This window comes from Crocuta crocuta, unplaced genomic scaffold (genome assembly GCF_008692635.1).
Source record: "Crocuta crocuta isolate KB4526 unplaced genomic scaffold, BGI_CrCroc_1.0 scaffold132, whole genome shotgun sequence".
In the NCBI taxonomy this organism is placed as follows: Eukaryota; Metazoa; Chordata; class Mammalia; order Carnivora; family Hyaenidae; genus Crocuta; species Crocuta crocuta.
In genome coordinates this window covers 3,166,838-3,189,609 of record NW_027528611.1, presented here as the reverse complement: position 1 = coordinate 3,189,609, position 22,772 = coordinate 3,166,838, and the positions used below count along the sequence as shown (strand labels likewise).

Genomic DNA, 22,772 nt, shown 5'->3' with positions numbered 1-22,772 from the left:
AGGCTAGTACTGACACAGCAAGGGGAAGAGGGGGAGGGCTCTCGGGAGAGAGGAAGTGTTCACTCTCTTGCCAGGGACTTGGTTTTTAACGTTGCTTTTTGTAGGATTCTGGATGAAAACTAATAAAATGCACCTAAGCCGTTACTGCTGGTGTCTGAGGAATGTCTGCTCCTAGTCTGGATGCCCTCCCCCTAAACCAGCGGGGGTTTCTGCATTCATTCTGTTGCAATATCACCCATCACTTAGCCTCTGGAAAACTTCACTTTATGCTCATTAGAATAAGAGACTGGAAAGGGCAAGTAACATCTTAGTATTATAAAAATAGTAATGACTTTGTGGGTCCCATGAAAGTTCTTGAACCGCGCTGAGAACGTTCCTCTCCGCTCTCCTTCCCATGGGCTAGCATGCAGACCTTGTGGGCATGAGCCAGAGCCACAGCCACAGGGTAATGCTGGTAGTTGAGGATCGGCAAGTCACTGAAGGCTCTTTAGCATTCCTGACCCTACCCACTACTTGTCGGGGCCAGTCCCTCCACCAGCCGGTCATTTGAAGACCAAAAACATCCCCTATGAAGTTAGAACAGCTGACATGAGACAGAGATCTCTGTGCAAAACTCTTGCTGCTGTGGTGTCTGCAAAGCCGTCACTATCCAAGTGATACTCCTTAGTGTTTCTCAACAGCTCCCTTGAAATTATTTTGGAAAAAAACAAAAATTTGGCTCCAATGAAAATCAGATCCAGCTCAGAACATTCCTATGGCTTACCATACCATTACCACGCCTGCCCAGCCAGCTCAGGTGGTGGAACGTGCAACCCTTGATCTCAAGGCCATGAGTTCAAGCCCCATATTGGGTGTAGAGATTACTTAAGAAACAAACAAACCAAATATTCCTATGCTTACCATGCTACTTTGAGTGAAAACCGAAGTCCTCTCTCTGATCTCAAGGCCACACAAGATCTGGCCCAGTTACCTCTCTGATGTCTTCTCTGATTATTCTCCAAGTACATTCTGCTGCAGCCATGCTTATGCCTTGGGGCCTTTGCACATGCTGCTCCTTCTGCATGAAATGATCTGCCCACAGATCTCTACCTGGCTTGCTCCCTTAACTTCTTCAGATTCATCTTGCCTGACTACCTATTTAAGTTTACCTCCCCGCTCCTCTTGCTTCCCTGCTATATATTTTCTTGAAAGTACTCACCACCGTCAAACATTCTAATGTTTACTTATTAGTTGTCTCTCCTCACTGGAATGTCAGCAACAATGAGGAGGAGGTGTTTGTTTTGTTCCCTGAAGCCCCAGCCCTAGGTGCTCAGCACAGATTTATTGAATGAATGGATGTTGTGTGTAACCGCAGAAACTGGAAGAATGGTAAGTACTAACTGGAACCCCAAGTGGGGGTAGTGGGGTGCTGTAGACCTCTTCTCCCCTCTCTTTAGTCTTATCCTCTGTAGTGATTCCTCCTCGCCCCCTCGTTCTCTACAACCCTGCCTCCTCCAGCAAATTTCCTTAAAACTGAAACCTTGGGGGGTGAAGCCACTCCCCGCTCCTTGTAAACAACCAGGGCAAGTCCGCTTCTTGGACTTTGTGAGGATGTTCACAGCAAGGCCTTTGGCCAAATAGTGTTAGGTTTTACTACGACCCCATTCTCGGGGATAGTTGTGCATCAAATATTTCTAGAGGACTGAAACCCTAATAATGGTAACTGATGGCCTGTGGAAGAGGTGACATCAACGTGCGTTGGTAAACAGTGATCAAATCCTATCATAGTTTCTGATCTACACATAACATGGACACCAGATAAAATTAAATGATGCTTGGATCCTGAAGAACAATAGGATTCCAGGGGGCTCAGTCAGTCAAGCTTTGGGCTTCAGTTCAGGTCATGATCTCGTGGTTCGTAGGTTCAAGCCCCGCGTTGGGGAGTTGTGTGACAGCCTGGAGCCTGCCTCAGATTCTTTGTCTCCCTGTCTCTCTGTCCCTCCCTTGCTCCCGCTCTATCTTCCTCTAAACATTTAAAAATATATATATTTAAAAAAAAAACAGCACGATCCCTGACATCCAATCAGCACCCCATCTTCCGCCTTCCTACTTCAGGGAGCATAAGGAGGGCGGAGGAAGGAAGGTGTAGGTCAGCAGGCAAGGATCCACCCCTCCACCAAGCCCCGCCCCCCTCCGCTCCCTCCGGCGTGACCCCTCCTACGAGCGAATTCCCACATCGTGGCCCTACCCTCACTGCGGTCCCGCCCCACCCGCGGATCTCNTGCCTGGCCCCCCCGCCCCCCGCCCGCCCCCGCCCCCAGCCACACCCCACTCAGTACCTTTCTAACTTTGCGCGCGAATCTCGCCGGCTACCGCCTGCGGGGCTCAGTGTGCGTCTCCGAGCGCCGAGCCGGGCAAGTGGCAGGTGCGGGCGGGGGCTCGCCGCGACGTCGGGGCANAGGAGGAGCCCGTCGTGGAGGGCCCGGACTGTCGCCTTGAGCTGTAAGTCGTCTGGTCGAGGGGCGCGGCGTTTCATCCTCCGAGGTGGTGTGAGGCAGGGGCTGGCATCCGCCCACTTTTCTAAACGAAGAGACCGAATCCCGGAGAGGTTAATGAGTTCCCCGCGGCCGCGCACCCTGTAGGTCTGGGGGTCCGACAGTCCTTTACTGAGAACCTGCCTGGAAGACATACGTCTTCGGCTCAGTGTGAATGAATAATTAGAAGCCGGTGGGCTCGGGGCGCCTGGCTGGCTCAGCTGGGTTTGCGTCCCGCTTCGGCTCAGGTCAGGTCCTGATCTAGTGGTGGCTTCTGACTTCTAGTCCCGCCTCGGGCTCTGTGCTGACAGCTCAGAGCCTGGAGCCTGCTTCGGATTCTGTGTCTCCCTCTCTCTCTCTGCCCCTCTCTGGCTCATGCTCTCTTCCTCTCAAAAAAAAACAAAAACAAAAAAACCCACAATTTTTTTTAAAAAGCCAGTGGACTCAAATAGATTCTGATCGCAGACTCCCTTCTCTAAAGAAATGGAACTCCTACCTCCAGCATAAGGATACTTAGGTATAACAAAGTGTACATAAGTGTAAAAATAATGCCCAAGGGGTGCCTGGGTGGCTCAGTTCAGCCTCTGACTCGAATTGGACTCAAGTCATGGTCTCAAGTCACGGTCTCGTGGTTTATGGGATCCAACCCCCTGTCGCACTCGGTGCTGACTTAGTGGAGCCTGCTTGGGGTTCTCTCCCCCTCTCTGCCCACCACTCCCCTCCAAATAAATAAAACTTTTTAAAAAGTAACGCATGTTATAAAGTATACAAAAATTTAAAACGTGGTGACCGAAGGGACATCTGTTGGCGTGGCTTTAGAATGTCAAATTTTCAAAGCGCAGTGTACATTCTAGGGCAAAATCACTTTCCTTGAAGATGGTGTTCTTGATAATTTATGGTCTTTGGGATGACTTTGAACTTTTTTTTATGTGGCAATTTCTGCCAGAAGGGTCAGCTCTGCCAAAGGTGTGCATCCTTTACTGGTATTCAGTTTCTTTTCAGTCATCCTTGTAAGTCGTGTGTCCATTTAGTGAGGTTGGTGTTGTTAAAAAACAATACTGTATTCATAAACTCCTTAATTATCATAATTAAAGTACACAGAAAGTTTAAAAAGTGACTGATGTGCCTCCTTCAGCCTCTAGGGGGCTCTGCACTCTTGGATGCCCCTCTCAAAATTGGGCTGGAGACTTGAAGATGAAGGGACATTCCATTCATTAAATATTTGTGATACTTAAATTCTTGTGTTTTAGATAAGTAGAAATATAAGTTCTAATGTTGTCTTCCCACACCACACTTAATCTCTTTCAAGAAATGAGTCAGGAGAACTTTCTGCATCCCCAAATTGGAGGTCAGAGAAATGTTTGTCCAGCTGTCTGGCTTTTTCTGGACAGAATAAGAGGAGGGGGACTTAATCTAAAGTCCCTGGGTACAACTTTACTTCAGTATAATTGATTTCTTTCATAATGTCATGTGTTTTATTTTGTGCATTTAACACTTCTTTTGATAAGGGGGTTCATGCACACAAAAATGTTAAAAGCTCTTGAAGTAGGGTCTTCCTGACCTCTACTTCTAAACATCCTCGACCACAAATTGACCATCTTTTAAAAAAAATTTTTTTAATGTTTATTTTTGAGAGAGAGACCGAGCACGAGGGGGGAGAGAGAGGGGCAGAGAGAGAGAGACACAGAACCTGAAGCCGACTCCAGACTCTGAGCTGTCAGCACAGAGCCCGACATGGGGCTCGAACCCATGAACCATGAGATCATGACGTAAGCTGAAGTCAGTCGCTTAACCGACTGAGCCACCCAGGTGCCCCAGACTGACCATCTTTTTAACTTTTACTTTAGTTTTCTCTCTCAGTTAATGCTTGTTTTTCACAAAGAAATAAAAGTCAGATTTTTTCCTCTTTCACACATCCCAGGTGCCCTGCGTGTACGGTGATAAGCGGTCCTGCAAAGTCCCATAGAGAGTTGGGTGTAGACTTAAATAAATACATAAATGAAATCTTTTTACAAAATTAAAAAAAAAAAAAGAGTCCCCTGCTCTGCTGCCTGAGTCAGCCAGACGCGCCTGAAGTATTATTATTATTATTTTTTTAATGTTTTATTTATTTCTAGGAGAGAGAGAGACAGCGTGAGCAGGGGAGAGAGGGAGTCACAGACTGAAACAGGCTCCAGGCTCTGAGCTGGCAGTCAGCACAGAGCCCGACGCGGGGCTCGAACCCATGAACCGCGAGATCATGACCCAAGCGAAAGTCCGACGCTTAACCGACTAAGCCACCCAGGCGCCCCTGAAGTATTATTTTTATGTAAAGTTTGGGAAGGGACTTTTTTTTGTTATGTAAAACAAGGATAGATCTTTTCTAGAGTAGGTTTCAACATGAATTTTTGAGCTGAACTAGATGTCAAAGAGCAGAGCCTAGCATAGAATACGTGAATCCATGCTCAATTTTTTAAAATAGTGCATTGTTCCGAGAACTTCTGGCTGTTTCATAATAGTAAAATGAACTCAAGCCGGCTTAACAGCAGCAGCAACGTAAAAGACACGCTCAGTGAATGAGTGTTGAATGGCTGTCACGCCGTCTCCCTCCATCCACACGGACTCGCAGGTGCTGCCTCCCAGCCACCCTGTCTGTCCGTCGCCATCTAGCCTGTAGCTCTTTGCTGTCTGTCCTGTGCTCCTTACCACAAGACTCCTGACTGCTTGTCCTTCTGCTGCCCAGGAAACCGCTGCTGCTGCGATTGCCCCGGTTATGCCAGAGGAACCTGATGTCCCTGCTGATGGCTGTTTGGCCGTCACTGCCTGAAAGCGGACTGCTGTCTGTGCTGCGGATTGCGCGGCAAGACCAAAGCTCTGACCCTGACGCCTGGCTCCGGGCCCTGGGGGAATTGCTGCAAAGGGATCTGGACGTTGGGGTGTCGATTGCTGCGGGGACATCCCCGCTGTCTGAAAGCTGCCGGGGACAGCTCCAAGGCCTGTGTAGGCGGCTGCGCCCAGGGGGCAGGAGGCTGAAGTCGCCCCAGGCTCTGGATCCTGGAGAGGAGGAAGAGGAGGAAGAGGAGGAGGACCCCCAGCGGCCTGGGAAACGCAGAAAGGAGCCAGAGGAAGAGCCTGCCCGGCCTGAGGGAGAGAGGGCTCCCAAAAGGTTCCGATATGTAGAAAGGGAGGAAGAAGGTAACGAGGAGGAGGGACACGAACCTGAATCTTTGGAATCCCTGGCAGATGGAAAAGGTGCATCGCCCAGTAAGAACCAGCCTGTCGGGGCTGAGCCCAGTGTGGCTGAGCCCAGTGTGGCTGAGCCCAGTGCGGCTGGTCAGAGGCTGGAGGATGCCAAGGGCCTCGCTGAGAATTTGGAGCTGCCCAAAGCTATCCAGGTACTAGAGTGGGGAGACTGGGTTTAGAGGGATCCTCCAAGAGCGGGGGGCGTTATCCGGGGTGAAAGCTGGTTGGGAGACTATTTCCCAACTGGGACAGCTGTGGTCCATGGAGCAGGGGGTTTGGGGGTGGGGTCCACAGACTCTGAGGACAAGGTAGGAAGGGAGTTATTGCAGGTGGGGAACCTTTGGCCTAATAATGTACAGTGTGAGGTTAAATGGTGCCAGGCCAAAAGAGAAGCTCCAGAACTATCCGATGGAGAGGGGGTGGGACTGTGCCAGCCTGTCCTCCCAACCCAAGGCCTGGGTCTACCCCATTAGGGTGGGTGCAGAGAGGTCAAGTCTAGACAGCTGGATTTCCATGGGCCTTGTCTGCTTTGAGTTCTTAAGTACTTTTCAAGGCTAGGCTTTTTGTTCTTGGTCCTCATAAATCATCTTCGCCCCCTATCTCCCGCTGACCCAGGGCCTTCTCGGGAGAGGAAACTAGGGCTGGGCTAAGGGCCAGCTGGGCTGGTAGGGACTCGGCAGTGATTGGGTTCTCCTCTGCAGGACCGGGTTCCCAGGCTGCAGCAGCTGCTCAAGACCTTCAGGGAGGTAACTGGGCCCTGCTCCCCATTGCCCTTCTACCACCTTCTGCCTGGACCTGAGCCATGCCCAGGAGAGCACAGGCTGTTTGGGCGACGAGGGTCAGAGTGAAGGTCTGAGGACCGTCACCACAAGGGCTCTCCTCGACCCAAGTACAGCGACGTCGTCTAACCCCAGAGCAGTCCCTCCCCTCTGGTAGCATCCAGGGCCCTCACCCACCTGCCGTGCCAGACAAAGGGGTGGTCTCTGACTTGTCACCCGGGGCCCCGCCAGCCCTAACACGGGATTTGTCTTTCCAGGGCTTGGAGGGCGCCCCTCCAGTGGAGCTGCAGCTTCTCCACGAATGCAGTCCGAGCCAGGTGAGTCCAGGAAGACGGCCTGGCCCCGAGGGTACGCACCCTCGCCCCAGCCTTCTTCCATGTAAGTTTGTTTCCTGGCCTCGTGTGGGAATTCAGGGAGGCGATTTTATTGGGTTTTTTGGTCTCTTGGGCAGCGGTCACCCCATGTGCTTCCTTTTAGCCCTCGGCTCCTCACCATGGGGCCGCTCTCCCAGCCTTGTCTTCGCTCGGCATGTCCTTGCCCCCCCATTCTGCTGCCCAGCTGGCTTGAGATGGCCTAGCAGAGGGTGTTTCTGTTTCCCTCCTACCCGCCAGCTGGAGCTGCTGTGTGCCCAGCTGCAGCTGCCACAGCTCCCGGACACAGCTCTCCTGCAGTTCTGCACCTGGCTTCTGTCCCTCTCACCAGATCTTAGCCTCAGCAGTGCCACCATTCTGACCAAGAGCCTCTTTCTTAGACGGGTAGGTGCACCGGGGTACACCTGGCATGCTGGCAACAGTGGGGGAGAGAATGTGAGCCCGCGGAAGGGTGTGCTTGGGAGAGGGGGTTCCCAGGGGGCACGGGAAGGGCCTGGACCTCCAGGCCATCTCTCCACATGGCATCTCAGGCCTCCCTCGCGGGCCCCACACCCTTCCAGAAGCTGAAGGGATTTGGGAGCTGGGGAAGGGAGCTTTGTGTCTTCCCATGTGAGTTCCAGATGAAAGAACTTTTGTTTTTTCTTTGTAATGTCTATCACCATCTAAATACGTGTCTGGGGGCGCCTGGGTGGCTCAGTCGGTTAAAGTGTCCGACTTCGGCTCAGGTCATGATCTCACAGTTCGGGAGTTTGAGCCCTGTGTCGGGCTCTGTGCTGACAGCTCAGAGCCTGGAGACTGCTTTGGATTCGGTGACTCCTTCTCTCACTGTCCCTCCTCCGCTCATGTGCTCTCTCTCTGTCTCTCTCTCAAAAATAAACAAACATAAAAAAATAAAAAATAAATAAATACATGTCTGACGAGCATTTATTACAGGGAAGATGAAAGGAATGAGTGAACATTTTCCTCCCCTCTGGCTGTAGATTCTGTCCCTGACCTCCTCAGCCTCCCGCTTGCTCCTGACGGCGCTGACCTCCTTCTGTGCCAAGTATGCCTACCCTGTCTGCAGAACCCTTCTTGGCCCCGTGCTCCAGGCCCCAGGAACTGGTAATTCTGGAACCAGCCCCGGCCCAGTGGCTGTCCCCTCTGTTCCCAGCACCCTTCCCTCCAGGGTGGCCCCAGCAGTTGCGTATTCAGTCCGTAAAGTTACCTGCTGCTTCCCTGACGATGCCCCCCTGTAATGAGCCAGGCCTTCTGTTCCATCCTCTCCTGCTGTCCCCTACCCAGGTCCAGCTCAAACAGAGTTACTCTGCGGCCTTATGAAGGACGAGGCCCTGGAGCCAGACACACGGGTTCTGATGCTGGGGTGAGTGTGCGGGCCTCCGCCCCCTCCCACTGACCAAGCCGGCTCCCGGCATGCCGGGGCTGGAGCTGGAGCTGGCTGCGTACCGGCGCTGTGCCTGAAAGACACGCAGCTGCACAGCGGTGCCCCTCTCGCTGCTGCCTCCCTCCCGTGGGTGCCCATTGCCATCCCGTGAACCTTCCCAAGGCCAATGTTTCAGCCTTCCATGCCGGGTGCCTTGGAGAAGGCAGAGAAGAGGCCGGTGGTCCCTGCTCCTGAATAGTGCACCGTGGAGTCGGAGCACGGCACTGTGGTTAAGAGCCCTGGGGTCGGACAGACAGCACATCTCCACGTTGCCTTGGCTGCATCCAAACAGGTCATCCCATCTCTCTGAGCCTCTGTTTCCGCATATGAAAAATGGAGATGATACTCGCTCCGTGGGATTTTTCTAGCTATCAAATGTGATGATGCACATAGAGCTCGGCATAGGACTTGGCCCCTAGTTAGTGCTCAAACGTTGTTAGTAAATTGGCTTCAGGTTTGGGTATTAAACCTGCGGAGTCCCGATCCAGACGTGTAGGAACAATGGGTAGCTAAGACCCCATTGGACATGAATGTGAACTATAAAACGCTAACTGTAACATGAGAAGGGGGCAGCCCGAAAACAACGTCGGCCACCACTTATCCAGTACGTTCTCTGTGCTTTAGATTCCTTATCTCAGTCTTCATGCAGTCCTGTGAGGTAAGTGCTCTTGCCGCCGTAGAGATGGAAAAACCGACGCTCAGAGTAGTTCAGGGACGTGGCCAGAGGTCACCCAGCCAGCTGGTGATAAAGCCTGGGATCCGACTCAAGACCGTGCACCCATGAAGCCACACTGTTTCCATGTGACGCGCTGCCTTTGCACGCAAGCAGGGGACTGCGCAGTAGGACAGGCACACAGGGGGTGGACCTCACCGTGGGACATGCTCCGCTGGGCAGGCCACCCTCTCTAGAAAGCCTCATGGGTGTCATCTCACTGCATCCCTGCGTCACCCGCACCTTTTGTTCCCGGGGTGCACTCTCCACTCCTGGTTATTTTTCAGGGAACCTTTTACCCCTAGCACCACATCCTTCACCGTCCCTTCCAGAAGTCTCAGGCTGTAGTCTTCCCGGCACCGAGTATGGGCTGGCGACCGAACGGCTGCTGGCAGCGGGGGCTCTGAGTCCTTCTCAGTTGGCTGGGGTCTTGGCTGTCTCCAGGGCCTGGCCCTGCCTTGTAGGAGCAGTGGATTCCCAGGCTTGGGCCGGGCTCACCAGGGCCTGTGCTTTTTGCAGACAGATCTTGGAGCTGCCCTGGAAAGAGGAAGTGTTCCTGGTGTTGCAGTCCCTCCTGGAGCGGCAGGTGAGCCAGCTGCCTGGGGAAGGGTGGACGCAGAAGTGCTGCAGCGCTGTGGGGGGGGCGAGGGGCTCCTGGGTTTCCGATCCCTCCAGTGGTGGAGGGGCAAGCAGAACGGGTGTCTCCCTGACAGCGGGGGAGACCTGGGGCCGGAAAGGCTGGTAGCAGAGAGCCGACTGCCTGGTAAGTCCCAGCCCTGTCTCTTCCTAGCTGTGTGGCCTTGGGGAGGGACTTTCTGATGTGTTTATGTGTACAATTTAATTTTATTTTTGAATAGGTTATAGATTCATTTATTTGCAAATAAAAAAATTGTAATCTTTATTTTTGAGACAGAGACAGAGCACAAGCGGGGGAGGGGCAGAGAGAGAGGGAGACACAGAATCTGAAACAGGCTCCAGGCTCCGAGCTGTCAGCACAGAACCCAATGCGGGGCTCAAACTCACAAACCGTGAGATGACCCGAGCTGAAGTCAGATGCTTAACCGACTGAGCCACCCAGGTGCTCCATTTGTTCACAAATTTTAAAGATCAAAGGATATGGTGAAAATTATTTCCCCAGCCATCCAGATTCCCTTCTCCAGAGCTAGTCACGGTTGCCAGTTCTGGGGGAACCCTCCCAGCAGTGTCCTTCTATGTAGGGGACATGATGAAGTGCACTTTTCCCCTGCTTTTTATATAGATGGTAACACACCAAGCTCAGTTCTCTGTACTTTGCTTTTTTAACCTGACAGTATATTTTGGCAATTTTTCCATATCACTGCCTGAAGTTCTCCCTCATTTGTTTATAACTTAGGGAGTTGACCTGACCTCTTTGTGCCTCAGTTTCCCTATCTACAAAATGAAAGTGATGACAGTACCTACCACCCAAAGCCGGAGTGAGGTTGAAACGGATAATTGGTGTAAAGTGCTCAGAACAGTGCCTGATGCATAATAAGGATTGATCACATTATTACTGAGAGCTGTTGTTATTATGCTGGCCACACCCCTGGGGACTCCTCACTCCTTTATACCTGCAACCGCCAGGCCAAGGCCTGTGTGCCAGGCTTTATGTTCGTTGTCTCATTTAATCTTCTTCACCGTCTTTAGCGTTAGATATCGTGAACCTCATTTTACAGATGCAGAAGTGGAGGCTTTGGTTAAGTCACCTGCCCAGGGTTACCTAGTTAGGAAATGGTAGAGTTGGGAATTGAATCCGGGGCCCCTTCTTATTATGTCCCGTCCCCCCATGTGTGCAGGTGGAGATGACCCCTGAGAAGTTCAGTGTGTTGATGGAGAAGCTCTGTAAAGAGGGGCCAGCGGCCGCCACGTCCGTGGCCTATGCCAAGCTCACGCTGACAGTGATGACCAAGTATCAGGCCGATGTGAGTATCGGGAGGGCCACGAAGGCTGGTCCTGATGCCGCAAGATGTCTGTCGGGGAAGACACCCTGAGTGTTAGCCAGGGAAACTACGAGTTCAAGCCTAGGACTGGGAAGTGAGACTGCTTAGGAGTTCACCCAGCAACACCGCTGTGGGCCAGATGTTACACGGGGCCGTGGGGAATGAATAGTGACCAGGACGCAGTCCCTGTCCTTGACACTCTCCACTGGTGCCAGGCTAGTGAGGCAGGAGAGAGGTGATAACCAGATCACTGTAATATCTGGGAGGAGCCAGGGGGGAGGTGTTTGTGCCGGGCATTGGGTAGCAGAGGAAGGGCAACCAAACCCTGTTTGTGGTTGGGAAATGGGACAGTCTTCTCAACTCTGAAAGGCTGAGTGGTGGGCAGGGGCCAACCCCGAGGAAAGGGCATTTCAGGCCATTGAAACAGTTGAAGCAGTGAGTGTCCAAAGGGTCTACAGGTGGTTCGCTGTAGCTGCAGCCTAAAAACACAACAGTGGATGGGGGTCGGGTGAGGTTCGAGGCTAGAGTTAAACTACTGAGAGCTAATACTGCGTAGCCCCTGCTCCGTCTTAGGCACTGCTCTAAGCCCTTTGCTTATGTTAACTTGCTAGTTTAGTCCCTGTGTTAGTGCATTGAGAAGGTACCATTATTAGCTCCATTTTATAGATGAGGAAATCGAGACCCACATTGCCAGGCCAGGCTAGCATCTTCTGGAAGACCCTGTAAGTTATGATGAGGAGCATGGAGTTATTTATCTTGAAGGCCAGGCATCCTTGGCTGTTGGCTCTTTAGCTTTTTGGGGGAGTCACAGGCCCATCTGATGACTTGATGAAAGCTATCGATCCTCCCCGGAAATGAACACATGAACACACATCTTGTGCACAGTTTCAGGGGCCTCCTGGACCCATTGGAGATCCTGGGTAGATCCTGGAAGGAGGACCTCCAATGCGAGGCATCAGTTATCCCAGGCCTTCAGCTGCAGTGACTTGGTCAGATGTACATTTTGTAAAGAAGCCTCAGACATCTCTAAGGAGTGGGGATTCGATAGAAGACAGGCCAGAGACCTGTCAGGAAGTTGTAGCAACAGGTCAGGGAAGAAATAGTAGCCCAGGAGGAATGTGGCGGCCACACTGGAGTATCTCTGACCCTCGGTTTTCTCTTCTGTAAAATAGGAGGGTTATACAGATTTTATGAAGTCATGGTTATAAAGCGTTCCAACACAGAAAGCACCCAAAAAGTGTCAGCTGTTATTAACGTGGCTGACTTAGGCGGCTGCCTGGGTTGCTCACTCATCTAAGCACCTGACTCTTGATTTCGGCTCAGGTCATGATCTCAGTTCCTGAGTTCGAGCCCCGCATCAGGTTCTGTACTGTCAGATTTTTTTCTGTCTCCTGTCTCCCTCTCTTTGCCCCTTCCCTGCTCGAGTGCATATGCACACACACACTCTCAAAAATAAATACATAAACCTTTTAAAAAACTTTTTTTTTAAATGTTTTTATTTATTTTTGAGAGAGAGTGACAGAGTGCAAGCAGGGGAGGGACAGAGAGAGAGGGAGACACAGAATCAGAAGGAGGCTCCAGGCTCGAGCTGTCAGGACAGAGCCTGACGTGGGGCTTGAACTCACAGACCGCGAGATCATGACCTGAGCTGAAGTCGGACGCTTAATCGACTGAGCCGCCCAGGCGCCCCTAAACATTTTTCTTTCTTTCTTTTTTTTTTTCAACATGTGGCTGACTTAGTAAGCTGTTCAGTTAACATTTGACCCCTGGTCCACTGGAACCCGAAGACCTTGCTTAAGTGGGTTTAGATATCTCCTCCATTGTCTTGTGTGCTAGATTCCTTTCTCCTTCGTAAACAGTGCCAAGGGGCAGAGGGGGAAGAGATCAGCTGCTGGAGTCCTGATCATGATTCCTCCTTCTCCCCAGATCACTGAGATCCAGAGGCTGGGCCTGGCCACAGCGCTAGAGCTCAATACCACTTTCCTGAGGAAGTCCCTGCAAGCTGCCCTGAGACGTCTGGCTCCCTGACCATCCACCAAGGGACTGTATTCCTGAGGCTCCCTCACCAGCTTCCTGAAGGACGTTTCTGCCCTCAGAACCTCTCCCAGACCCCTTGCCTGGGGGAAAAGGCTGAGCCTGGCCATCACTGCTCTGGGATACAGAGAGGCCATCTTGGCCTTCCAGCCAGCAGGCAGGGTCCTGGGCTCGAGGGGTTGGATGGGCTCACTCCTTGTTGCTTTTACTTCAGGCAGCAGGGACAGAAACTTTCTGATAGGCCTCAGTAGGGTCAAAGCAGACCCAGAATAGATGAATGATGTTTCAGGAGCCCTGGCGTGCCCTGTGTGCTCAGCACACATATCTTACACTCAAGTGTATGTTACGACTCTCTGTGTTCTTTCTGACTTGGATAATAATTTATTAAAAAGCGGGTATTTCATCAGAAGCAGGAAGTTTACTGTCTTATTTGAAGCAGTGTCTGCCTTCCTATTGACTCTGGGTGTTTGTTGGAAACTAACACGCCCCGCAGCCACCCACCTACTCAGTGACAAGGGGCATCCTTTTCCTGGTGAAATATTCTGTGAGGGGAAGGTGACAGAGTTCTCAAGTTCATTGATTCACGTTCTGTGCGATAAGGTGTGATGCCACTCACCTCAGCCCTATGAAGAGCTGTCTGTCGAGAAGGTGAAGGGCACCGGAGAATGGGGCCGTGAAGGTGGGGGCAGCTCTGTCTGGAGGCGGAGAAGGCTTTTGAAGAGTCTGTAGGGCTCCTGGGGTTTCTGTGGGCAGAGAAGAGGATGGGGGCCGGTTGGACAGAGGAAAGGGTAGAAGGGGGTGTGCAATGCTGGGCGCGTTTGTCCTAGTAGCTAAGGAGGCACCTGTCCATAGTCAATGTTCTGATGACATTGAAACAGCTATCAAGTGAAAGTTCATTACAGCCCCTTCGCAGCTCTGCCCCACCGCAGGCTTTGAGGAGCCAGGAACTGAAATTTCGTGACATTTCCCTGCTCAACAACGTCCTCTGAAGCCCTGAGCCCCAGAGCAAGATGGTGAGGGAGAGGTCAGGGGCAAAGCCTGCTTTTGAGACCTGAAGCAGGTGCTGACGGCAGGAGGAAGAGGGCAGAAAAAGCCGGAGGGACAAACACGGGACAACTGCACGCTCTCAGCGGCCAGTACGGTGCGGTGCCCAGTACCAGCCTCTTAAGGGTCTGGCAGTAGCTGGCACGAACGAGAATATTTTTCGGGGGCCACGGGGCGCCCAGGACCGCGGAATCGGTGTTCGAGCCAGTCTAGCTGTGCAGCGCGCGGCAGCGCCCTCCAGCGGCCGCAGACGGCAGCGCTCCCCGGGATTGCGAGTCTCGGCCGCTGCGCTTGAGGAGGAAAGCTGCATCTCGCGAGACCAGGAGCCTTATTTGAGCGCATGCGCGAGCCAAATTACTCTCTTTCCCTGCTTTTGCGTGGTGAGGCACCATGAGGTGAGTGGCACTTAAGGAGCCATCCACGCTCATCCGCGCCTCCTTGGTACCCTGGTGTTGAGAAACTTGCGGGCTGCATCGGGGGGGATCTTTGCCTCCGCTTCGCTGAGGGGCATTTCTTGCCGGATGCCGCCCTGCAGGCCTGGCGTTCGATTTCGCGCGCCCGGCCCGGCCGCTAGGAGGGTAGCTCTTCCTCGCGGCTTCCATCTTTATCGCACCCAAATCTCCCGATTTGGTGTCCGAAATCCCCTGGGCGTACGTCGTGAACCATTCCCCCCCAACTCGAGCCCGGAGGCTTTGGGCTACGCCGAGGGCGTTGAAAGGCGCCTCCCGGGTCCTGAGCGCTCGTTTTGCTTCTCTCTCTTGCAGCAGCAAAGTCTCCCGCGACACCCTGTACGAGGCGGTGCGGGAAGTCCTGCACGGGAACCAGCGCAAGCGCAGGAAGTAAGCGCGCGTGGCCGCGGGGAGGGCAGGCCCGGAGCGCGGTGGTTTTGGCAGTCGCGGGCGGCTGGCTAACTCGGTTTCCTTTTCTAAGGTTTTTGGAGACCGTGGAGCTGCAGATCAGTTTGAAGAACTATGACCCTCAGAAGGACAAACGCTTCTCGGGCACCGTCAGGTTGGCACCGTTCTGATCCCACCCAGTCCTCCGTGTCCCCGTGTCCGTCGCTTGCCTTCGGGCTCCAGATTGAGCTTGAGGCGGCGGGCAAGTGCGGCACTGACGCGCTTGGGTAGTTCAGACCCCCTGCTCCGGGCAGGCGTGGCTGGACGGACCCCTACCCTGGGTCTTAAAATAAGAGGGGAGGCGTGGGGAGGCCTTGGCCGAACCCGCCGGCTAGTTTGAGAAGCCAGACTAGCTGTTGGTGAATGTGGACCTTCTGGGTAAGGCTCCGTGGCTGCAGCGATCCCAGACCCCTTCACCTGCCCTTGGACGCCCAGGCTGGGTTTGACCTGTTCTGTCCCCCAAAACGCAGGCTTAAGTCCACTCCCCGCCCCAAGTTCTCCGTATGTGTCCTGGGGGACCAGCAGCACTGTGACGAAGCCAAGGCTGTGGATATTCCCCACATGGACATTGAGGCACTGAAGAAACTCAACAAGAATAAAAAACTAGTGAAGAAGCTGGGTGAGTGAGCTTTGGTGGGGTTTTGTGTTCCTAAAGTGGTATTTGCATTTGTTTTTTATAATGTTTAGTTTTGAGAGCAAACGGAGCATAGGGGAAGCCCAGAAAGAGGGAGAGGGAAGATCCAAAATGAGCTCTGTGCTCACAGCAGAGCCTGATGTGGGGCTTGAACTCTATTATTTTATATTTGTTTTGAGGATTCTTTCTAATTGGGTGAGCTCCCCCAAGTGACTAGTAGGTGCTGGTATGTTTTGAATAGGGATTTCTATCTAAAGCTCTGATTTCTTTTTCATCTTTATCCAATGTGGTGTAAGCATTTTACACATAGGAAATCGATGCTGTACTTCCCGTGTAACTAGAAAGGCGGAAGGCAGGATTTGAACTGGGTCTTAACGAGCATGTGCATTTTTTCTATTGGAACATAACGGGTCAGCCTCGGCTTCTGACCAGGTTTCATGTGAATGTTGGAGCAGTAAAAGTCCCAGCAGGATAGAAAGTTGAGTGAAAGGATTAAAAAGACTTGGTATATATGGAGAGAGGGCTAGAGGGGGTGGTAAGAGGCCACTTCTGTGGTTGGTTGACAGAGCCCTGGTTGGCCATTGCCTTCAGGGGCCAGATCCTAAGCATCCAATTTCTTCTCTTTACCAGCCAAGAAGTATGATGCCTTTTTGGCTTCCGAATCTCTGATCAAGCAGATCCCACGAATCCTGGGCCCTGGCCTGAATAAGACTGGCAAGTTCCCTTCCTTGCTGACCCACAATGAGAACATGGTGGCCAAAGTGGATGAAGTGAAGTCCACAATTAAATTCCAGATGAAGAAGGTAAGGAGGTCTGGTTGGGCTGCGGTAGGTTATGCCCTGGTGAGGGTGGCACCACCAGTCCCGAAGTCCTCTAATGAGTTTTCATTTGTTTTATCTGAACTCTGAATTCTCTAAATGGGAGCCCTGGTTTGCATTTCTGCGAATACTTAGGGCATGTGATAGTCACTGAGCAGGGTTGAAACTTTTCTCACATAGCCCCGGGTCTTCCTGGCCTGGGGTCAGGCTATCTATTAGTGACTGGAGGGCAAATCAGACCATCTGGCTTGCAATCCTCTGTTGCTCTAGCCACCAACCTGATTGACTTTACTCTTTACACAGGTGCTGTGTCTGGCAGTGGCTGTTGGCCACGTGAAGATGACAGATGATGAGCTTGTGTACAACATCCACTTAGCTGTCAACTTCCTGGTGTCATTGCTCAAGAAGAATTGGCAGAATGTCCGGGCTTTATATATCAAGAGCACCATGGGCAAGCCCCAGCGCCTGTACTAAGGCACAGCTTAATAAACCCTAGTGCTACCTACCACTACCTGTCTGCCTATGACTAGGGGAGGGGGGTGCTCTGTGAGCGGACATTACACCAGAGCGCCATTCTAATGTTTCAGCTCCTGGCACCCAGTGATGACCAGTCAGTTCTCCATACTGCCCACCAGGAAGTGCATTCTGTCTGCCTTCAAAACCGTGGAGTCTTAGTCGGTAGATCACTTGGATACTTAACAACCTGTGACAGTAGGGCTCCTAACCAGGACTAAAGCTTTTCTGTCCTGAGAGGGGCAGACCTGGGTTAGGATTCCAGCCTGCAGTGATTCTGGTTAGGACCTTCACATGGAGGACAGTCACTCTGTCCTTGGTAGCGAGCTCAACCTGTGGCCTGAAGTTCCTTCCCTTTTACACCATTGGTTTCTTTCTGTGGGCTTTTTGTTTAATTCCTCTAAATGGTGTGTTTAGGCTCAGTCTATAGGGATCACAAGGAATGTTACAAGTGGGGATTAGATTTCCTGGATTCTGGTCTGCAACCCTGATCTATCTAGTATTTGCTTGTATGACCCCAAGTTGAATACTGTATATTCAGGGGTAGTAATTTATTGGGTAGAATCAGGCTGTGTAAACTTTCAGGCCCTTTGTACTGGGTAGACTGCTGCCACCTGACCCAAAGTAGGCAGTTCCCTGTAATTGCCTCCAGCACCCAGTCCAGGAAAGTTGGTTTTTGGTATGGGAAACACCTATGATTTAACATTAGCCTTGAACCTGCTTCAGGTAACTTTGTTAAGTAGGTTCATCCCTCCATCTCTTAATATAGCTGAAAGGCTAATCCAAAGCATAAATTAAAATGCCTTCTTGAAACAAACTTGTACCATGAACAATAGAAGGTTTTCACCAAAGATCTTAGGTTTTTTTGAGCATTTAAATTAGTAACTGTTAAGTAGCTTTGCTTACAGGTAAAATAGCTGTGGTCTGGTCTTGTGATGAGCCCTGAATATGGGTTCTCAAGGTTAATAGGCCTAGATTGCTCCTTACTCTGGTCTGTTAACTATAGTATTAGGAGTGATAAAATACTCTAGGCATGTCTGTTCTCTATAGGTGAGGTGAGAAAAGAGCTGGTGTAATGAACTAGCTGTGACCTGCCTATGCATGGTAAAGGTGATTAAAAGTTTACCTAACAGTGTTATGCCATGTTTAATTCCGGAAGTAAAATGATTATCAGATTTCCTAGAGTTCAGTAATCTTTGTGACCAGAAGAAAAAAGGCAATACTAACGGTGAGAAAGTTTGATACTTTGATGACTAGAGGAATGTGATTGAAAATTACAAGTGTAAGTACATCGGGGCGCCTGGGTGGCTTAGTCGGTTAAGTGTCTGACTTTCGCTTAGGTCATGATCTCGCGGATCGTGGGTTCGAGCCCCGCGTCGGGCTCCGTGCTGACTGCCAGCTCAGAGCCTGGAGCCTGTTTCAGTCTGTGACTCCCTCTCTCTCTGACCCTCCCCTTCTCACGCTGTCTCTCTCTCTCCTAGAAATAAATTTTTTAAAAAAAGTGTAAGTACATCTCCACACTGGGCCTCACACTGCTGTGTGTCAGGCACTGAATACAGCAACCCAAAAGGCAGAGGCATAAAAGAAGTCCTGCCTGGAGTTGGCCAAGATGGGTCCCAGCTGCGTCTCTAGTGGCCAGTCCCAAGGGCCCCGGTGGGCAGGGCTTCTGAGAACTGCAAACCACCCCAGAGCCTAAGACCAGAGGGACCTTTCTGTTCCTGCCAGCAGTGGCCCGGGCGTAAGCAATGTCCGAGGGTTTTAGAGGCAGCCCGTGTGTTCAACCATTAGTTGGGCATAAGGAGACCAGCTATGTGATTGCCTGTGGGCAGAGCCCACTCCCCTCCCCTCCCTTCTCTGGCCACCTGAGTTCCAGTCCCAGGTCTACCAACCAGGAGGCATGTGAGCTTGAGCAAGTCTTCTCTTTAAGTGATTTCTCATCTGACGTTGCAGACGATGTACCAGCCTAAAAGGCAGGGGTGCCCACTTAAAAGCATGACATGCTTTGCACGGGGCCAGGCACTTAGTATAAAACGGCAGTTGTTAAATGGCGATCACGTGCAGCTACCTACGTAAAGGTTCCAGACCTAGTGCGTAAAATCTGCTTATCTAGCTCCGTTGAATTTAGTTGCTGACAAACGGGAAGAACAAGGTGGCTTCAGAGGTAGCCACACCATCCTTTTTGAAATGAGCCAAGGATTAAGAAATTTTTTGGAAGTTTGGAAACTAGGGAAAGGCAAATGGGTATTTTAGAAATGCTTAGGGACTTGAGCCTTCCTGGGTTGATCTGAATCACCTGGATTTAAATCAAACCCATTTGATAAGCCTTATTGGGGTAGGAATCTGTAAAAACCAACATACTAAACAAATGTTGACCCACTACTCTACTGGGCAGTGGGGAACCTGTTTAGAGCCGTGGGGCCTGCTCTCAAGAGGCCCATGGCACAATAAAGAAGAGCAGGTAGCAGAAGGGAAAGCAAATGGAAAGCAAGTGTGGAGTCAGACAGCTTCCGTTGTGAAAGAAAGTTGAGCTCTTCTCATCAAATTCCAGCCTCTGGGATGATCAGTGTAAGGCTTAGTGTGCACCTGAGAATTCAGGGTTCAGCTATCTGGGGAGCCCCAGTTCTTCAGCATTAGGGCTACAGGGGAATAAAGAGCCCCTAAAGAAACCTCAGAGTGGCGCCTAGGTCTTGACTGTGGAATTGACAAAAGATGGCATTCCTCCCTTAGGAACATCAGAACAGAAACGGGCAGGAAAGGCAGAATTACGGTCCCAGGTCCCAGTCTGAGGGCCAGCCATCCTGGCCCTTTACGGTTTCACACAGGACCCTGAGCAGGTAAGAGCCACTCCCAGGAGAGAGTCCTGGGCCTCAGGCTCACAAGACTCCCCTTACCTGATTCCTGCCTTACTTAGGGACCTCTAGATCTGTTACATTTGCATGTGGGGGCAAGGAGATGGGGAGATGGCGGGGCAGGGGAGACAGGCAAGGAGTCTAGCCATATCTCTCGAACTTTCTGCAGGAGACCTACATGATTTTAAATCACCCCAAGGCTGTTTACTCTGGGAGAGGGAAGGCAGCAACACAGGTGATGATGCCTCAAGCATCCAATAGATAGAATGACCTATTAAGCCCAGAGATAGGATTTTGCATCCAGTCCTCGGCAGGGCACATGGTGGGTCCTTCATAAACCAATTTTTATTTTTATGTTTTTTTATGTTCTATTTTTGAGAGAGAAAGAGGCAGCGTGAGCAGGGGAGGGTCAGAGAGAGAGGGAGACACAGAATCTGAAGACAGGCTCTGAGCTAGCGGTCAGCACAGAGCCTGAAGCAGGGCTCGAACCCACGAACCGTGAGATGATGACCTGAGCCAAAGTCAGATGCTTTACTGACTGAGCCACCCAGGCGCCCCCTTCATAAACCAATTTCTGACTCTAGGATCCGCAACCACCTGGCTGGGGCTCCAGGTACCCTCCCCATCCTGCAAGTGACTGTCTGGGCCGGCCGGCCAATGCTATGGACTAAGACAAAAAGCTACCAGATTATTTAGTCTACCAGGTGCATGGTCTTGGAGTCAGGCCGACCACATTCAAATCTCGGTGTTGCCCCTGACTGGCTAAGTGGAGAGGGCACTTAACTTCAGTGTTTCCCCATCTGCAAATTTGGAGGTTGGAACAGAATGGATCTAGAAGATAAGATTCTAGAGCAGGGTCGCCAGATTGAGCACATGAAAATACAGGATGCTTATTTAAATCTGAATTTCAGATAAACAGTGCATATCCATTGAGGATACCATCTCCTCACCATCCCCGCTCTGGTCCCTGCTGTATGAGCACAAGATGGTTCAGGGGGGAGAGCAGGGCTTTCCCAGGCAGACGAGAACGGGTTGGAATCTGGCTTCCTCTGCTAGCAGCCATCCACTTGGGAGAGCACTCTTCCTCCCTGAGAAGCCTCTGGTGTAAAGTGAGGACAGGACATAGAGCCAGCGGCGGCCACCGCGAAGACTGGGGATTTAGCAGGGGGCCCATCTCAGCAGTTGTGTGACCTTGGGCAGGTCACTTCAAAGAGACAAAGCAACAGCAGAACCTAGGCCAGCACGGGGCACATTTCAGCACTCGACTCCTGGCAGGAGGAGGCGGGGAGAAAGGGAGTCTGCAAAACTTTCACGGGACCTTGGCTTGGGGGCCCCCCAGCAGAGATGGAGTAGGGTAGGGTGACCCAGCAGGAGCACCCACTGGAAGCTTATCCAACCCAGAGAAGTCTAGCACACACTGGTCACAAACCAACCCACAAATAACTTTAATTTTTTTTTGGCGGGGGGGGGGGAAACAGAGGCTGGGCCTGGAGGGCCCCTGCCCCCACCCCACGTTTATGATATAACCCATCACAGCTGGATTTAAAAAATACACAAAAAAATATAATATACATTATAAAACCTAGGTTGGGTTTGGAAGTGGCCTGAGCGATATGCAAATTGTGAGGACCTTCAGGAAGCTCGGGCGGGCGGTGTAAGGAAGGGAAGGGGCACAGTACTTCATATGAAACTCATGGATGCCCAGAGGCGGCTGGTAGACAGGCCAAGCTGGCGGAGGGGCCTGGGTGTTGGGAAGGGCCAGCAGGGGAAGGGTTAACCTTCGGTCCCAGAACTGATTCTGGGGGGCTGCTGTCCCAGGCCCGGGAGACGGAGATGGAGAAAAACATAAGGGAGTGCCGCCCACCGAGGGTTCACCAAACCCAAGTCTTGGGCTTTAGAAAATACCAAAGCCTTTCTGCTACCCTTTGTCCCCGGGACACCGGTCTGCCCAGAGGCTGGGACTCCCATCTTCCTACCTGACCCTCCAAGCTATTTTGGAGACTGCCCCCGGGGGGCCTTCTCCCATCAGGAAGCTGCCGACTTCAGGCAGCTGGACCTGGGCTCAGGCACTGGACCTGGGCCAGGGCAGCTTGGGGGAGGTCAGCACAGGGACCTACAGAGGGCACCTAACAGGTGCCAAGTACCCGCTGCTCCTCTTTTCCTGTCTGGCCAGAAGCAGCTGCTCCCTGGGAGGGGGCTCCCAACCTGGCTGGCCCCAGCCCCCGGTACAGACCCTCTTTCCCACCCCCTCCAGGGAGGTAGTGTAAACCGGGGTTCTGGGGACAGGCAGCCCCGGGGGAGAATTCCAACTCTGCCCCCACCCTGCTCGGGTGGCTCAAGTTTAAGTCTCAGCACATCATGAGACACCGAGACCCACGACCCATGCTCGCCTCACACAGTCTGAGAACGGCACTGGGTACGCACGGGCCTAGCACTGGGCCTGGCACACAGCAGGTGCAAGAAAGCGTGGGGCCCTCTCTCTTCGCAACTTTAACCCCTACTCGACACTCTCCTTCCTGGGGCCTCTGCAGTCTGACTCCCTCGGTCTCCGTCCCACCCTGCCCTGCCGGCCACACGTGCCTGAGCCCAGAGGGGTCCTCCCATTCACCGGAGGCCGGGCAGAGCCGTGCGAAGTGCAGCATCACAGGTGGGCGGCCCCCCCACTGAGCCCTCCTCTCCCCTCCCACAATTAAAGCGCAGAACAGTGGCGGGGGCGTGTGTGCCGGGGGTGGGTNAACAGATGCTTGTCCTGGATCCTGGTGGGGTGGGGGGGGCAGAGGGCAGCCTAGTCTTTGACGAGCTTGTAGACATGGTGCTGGGCCCCGTGCTCGCTGGTGGAGACTTCGAAGACGAAAGCAATGACAAGCAGGGTCTCCTGGGAGTCCCGGCTCGTGACCACCTGGGGGCCAGGCAGGAGGATTCAAGGGGTCAGGAGGCATAGGGCCCCAGGGCATAGGGGCCGAGGAGACCCTTCTCCCTTCTGGATAGCAGTCTCCTCGCCTGAGA

The 22,772-nt window shown here is 52.3% G+C and overlaps 3 protein-coding genes across 3 annotated transcripts in view; 2 read left to right on the top strand and 1 right to left on the bottom strand.

The window, feature by feature from the left end:
• The first annotated feature begins 421 nt into the window (after positions 1–421).
• On the top strand, positions 422–13,402 carry FANCE (FA complementation group E). Its single transcript, XM_077754821.1, has 11 exons — positions 422–445; positions 2,369–2,481; positions 5,236–5,887; positions 6,437–6,481; positions 6,772–6,831; positions 7,126–7,269; positions 7,866–7,989; positions 8,170–8,248; positions 9,540–9,606; positions 10,835–10,960; positions 12,905–13,402. The coding sequence occupies exons 1-11, from the start codon at positions 422–424 to the stop codon at positions 13,004–13,006; spliced, it is 1,536 nt and encodes a 511-aa protein (XP_077610947.1). The 3' UTR covers positions 13,007–13,402.
• Positions 13,403–14,351: 949 nt separating this feature from the next.
• RPL10A (ribosomal protein L10a) lies at positions 14,352–16,909 on the top strand. The gene is made up of 6 exons (XM_077754912.1): positions 14,352–14,451; positions 14,821–14,895; positions 14,987–15,067; positions 15,423–15,571; positions 16,217–16,389; positions 16,708–16,909. The coding sequence occupies exons 1-6, from the start codon at positions 14,447–14,449 to the stop codon at positions 16,876–16,878; spliced, it is 654 nt and encodes a 217-aa protein (XP_077611038.1). The 5' UTR covers positions 14,352–14,446; the 3' UTR covers positions 16,879–16,909.
• Positions 16,910–22,497: 5,588 nt separating this feature from the next.
• TEAD3 (TEA domain transcription factor 3) overlaps positions 22,498–22,772 on the bottom strand; it is a 20,179-nt gene continuing 19,904 nt past the window's right edge. Inside the window, exon 13 of the mRNA XM_077754911.1 lies at positions 22,498–22,668. Within this exon, the coding sequence (XP_077611037.1) occupies positions 22,552–22,668 (117 nt within the window). The 3' untranslated portion in view covers positions 22,498–22,551. The remainder of the gene's footprint in view (positions 22,669–22,772) is intronic.

Coding starts and splice junctions, on each gene's coding strand:
- RPL10A (XM_077754912.1), top strand. Junction 14,896..14,986: donor AACCAGCGCAAGCGCAGGAA/GTAAGCGCGCGT, acceptor TCCTTTTCTAAG/GTTTTTGGAGACCGTGGAGC. Junction 15,572..16,216: donor AAAACTAGTGAAGAAGCTGG/GTGAGTGAGCTT, acceptor TCTCTTTACCAG/CCAAGAAGTATGATGCCTTT.